We start from the raw sequence: 2,962 nt of genomic DNA, 5'->3' as shown, positions 1-2,962 counted from the left end.
ATATTGCTTTTAATACATCCATATATAATTCATTCTTTGATTTTGTTAGAATTTCAGAATTAAAGTTTTATTTTATTATCAACTTCTGCTGTTTGACATGATTAATAAAAAAGAAAAATATATAATGAATTAAATACGGTGTATATGTTCGAATTACTAAAGATTAATGACAGTGTTTGAATATTGTCCGGAATTATGGAATTTCAATGAAATGATAAAGTAATTTGTTTTTTTTTTAAATACTTTTTAAGACAAAAAAGTCAAATATATGTAAATGTCTTGTATGAGATTCCACATAATGATTCGATGGATGTTTATCTATAAAAATCTTTAATGTTTTGCATTTTAGTGAAAACTTCGATAAAGGTCATCATGATAACAGTAACAGAACAACAAAACCTAAAGGATATAAACAGAATACAAGTTGAAACCATAAAATCGATTGAACTGAATTCCTTCTGACATAAACAAATAACGTTTAAAATAGTTAAGTTATATTTTAAAGCATAAGATAAGAAATAAAACAAATTATTCATAATGTTTTGTTTTTTTTATTTTACAAATGATTCGTATAAAAAATGATGGAATATGATCTGTGAAATTCACAAGAAACATGAGAGATAAAGATGGCTTACATTGTTCACACCAAAATCAAGATGGAACAGAATAATATGAAACATACATATTTTAGACTTTTTACAAATGATGAAATATACACATTTGCAAGCATTGATAACAAGTTAATGGCATACAGATAACATATGTTCCATGTTTGATAAGAATCTGTGACCAGGAAAGAAATCTGGACAACTATGAAATGCGTCCTGTCTGTCGGGGTTCCTCTCACTGGTTAATGTTAATTAATTACGAAAACGTATCATATCGTACACTTTCTGATTCTCTCAAATAGCTGAACTAAACATGATAAAAAGAAACAAAGAAAGATGATTTAAGAAGTTAGATATGAACTATAAGACATTTGAAAACATTGAATCAGGACTGTAGATTTAAAATTGTTCAAAAAAATAAAAAAAATAAATATGTTACCAATACGCATGAGTGTTTCCAGAACTGAGCGTCCGTCCATATGGGATAATGTTCTATTACCTCTACTGTCATGACCTCCCATTTGTGACTTTCAAGGTTGAAATGTTTTCCAAAGGGTTCGTTGAGTGATCGAACGGTGAATTTTGATTCTCCTTTGGTGAGAACCCGAGACCCAGACATACCGTTTGGAACAATCTGTGCAATATGCAGTTGTCCGTTTGACAGGACAAATTTCTTTATATTCTGTAGCTTCTGCCTGTAGCGGGGCTGTTAAAACTGTCTGTATCGGAACTGTGCTTACAGAGAAGACATCTTCTGTCAGAGCAAATTTTAAAGCCTGCGTAAAGTAATGGATTGTACAATCTGGTTCTTACTACCATGTAATATTGCTTCTTTTGCAGGATATCGCTGAGGTTCTTTAGGGCGGGATGCTATGTAGTTACCAGAGGAATCCTGCTGCTAGGTCTTTCTTATTGTGGCGTAAAAGATTTTGCATGTCATGTCCTGACATTAATTCATCTAGCAGTTTGTATGGTGCGTGTTATGTAGCTCCTCTTGTCATGTCATTAATAGCAGTTTGTATGGTGCGGGCTTTGTAGCTCCTCTTGTCATGTCATTAATAGCAGTTTGTATGGTACGGGCTTTGTAGCTCCTCTTGTCATGTCATTAATAGCAGTTTGTATGGTGCGGGCTTTGTAGCTTCTCATGTCATGTCATTAATAGTAGTTTGTATGGTGCGGGCTTTGTAGCTTCTCATGTCATGTCATTAATAGCAGTTTGTACGATGCGAGTTTTGTAGCTCCTCTTGCATAAATGGGACTTAAGGATGCTGCTTTGTTCCTGATACATTTATAAAGCAGGGGGTGAACAGATGCACCGATACTGGTGGCTAGACCCTTCAAGGACAAATGTGTGTATTAAAAAATATATTAAATTGCGACTGAACTTCTCCGAAAACTAGGATTGGGTAATTTGCTTAAAAATATTTTATGCCGTGAGAAATATATAATGAATTTGAAAGATAAGGTTTAACTTTCTTTTTAAAAGTATTATAAAGAAGATTTTAAAAAAATTAGTTTAACTTCAGAAAAAGCTTTCCATGATTCATTTTTTGTTCGAAAAGCTTATGTTAAATAATAAATAGATAAAAAAAAACAGTTTTTATAAATTTATTGTAACAAGTATTTAAACAATCAGAATAAACATGTTATAAGAAATCGTCAGGTATGATCAAACAATTGGTATTTCATTTTCATATCATCCAAGCACTGTCAACCAGTATATCCGCCTGTAAGAATAAAGATAATTACCAATGAATTAATGTTCAAGTAATAAATTATAATTTAGAACGTAAATTGTAAATTTATCAGAAAAGGCCAAAAAACTTTGGTTAAAATGATCTTATTCTAAAAATTAGAATAGTCACTTCTTGTAATTAATATTTATTTAAAGTCATTGATTTAACATTCTTTTCATGTCAAATCGTTCTATTCATATCTAAAAGAGAATACACTGATAGTCATACCTGGATTGCAGGCCATTTCTGTACAGGATATCCCTCCAGTACTTTCACAAGTACATGTATTACAGCCGTCTGTGGCGGGAAACTTCTGTCCCACTGAGTACTTCTGACCGTTATAAAAACAGAACTTGGGGCATCCTATCTTGGTACATCCCACACTGCCATTTCCACCACAGGTACACGTGTTACACCCATCAGTGGCGGGAAAGTTCTCCCCTTCTTGGTATTTTTTACCATTATAATAGCAGTAGGCACAGCGTTCCTCCCTGCACGAGACCTGGCCGTTAGAACATTTGCAAGATTGACAGCCATCTTTGAATATCTCCCCGTTGTTGTATTCTCGGCCCTTATAGTTGCACTCTAAAAGATAATGAACACATTAACAAACCTTTT

General features: G+C 32.8%; 1 protein-coding gene across 1 annotated transcript; it reads right to left on the bottom strand.

Moving 5' to 3' along the window:
• Nucleotides 1-2,202: 2,202 nt before the first annotated feature.
• Nucleotides 2,203-2,933, bottom strand: LOC134263870 (kielin/chordin-like protein; the record flags this gene model as incomplete). The annotated part of the gene is made up of 2 exons (XM_062746233.1): nucleotides 2,203-2,335; nucleotides 2,573-2,933. Coding segments are annotated over 2 exons (378 nt in total), but the record flags the coding sequence as incomplete, so codon positions are not given.
• Nucleotides 2,934-2,962: the final 29 nt, after the last annotated feature.

Source organism: Saccostrea cucullata, unplaced genomic scaffold (genome assembly GCF_032062105.1).
Source record: "Saccostrea cucullata isolate Sc308-1 unplaced genomic scaffold, CSIRO_AGI_Scuc_v1 ctg11253, whole genome shotgun sequence".
NCBI lineage: Eukaryota > Metazoa > Mollusca > Bivalvia > Ostreida > Ostreidae > Saccostrea > Saccostrea cuccullata.
The sequence above is the reverse complement of the archived record's forward strand: the minus strand, read 5'-3'. Positions and strand labels throughout refer to the sequence as shown.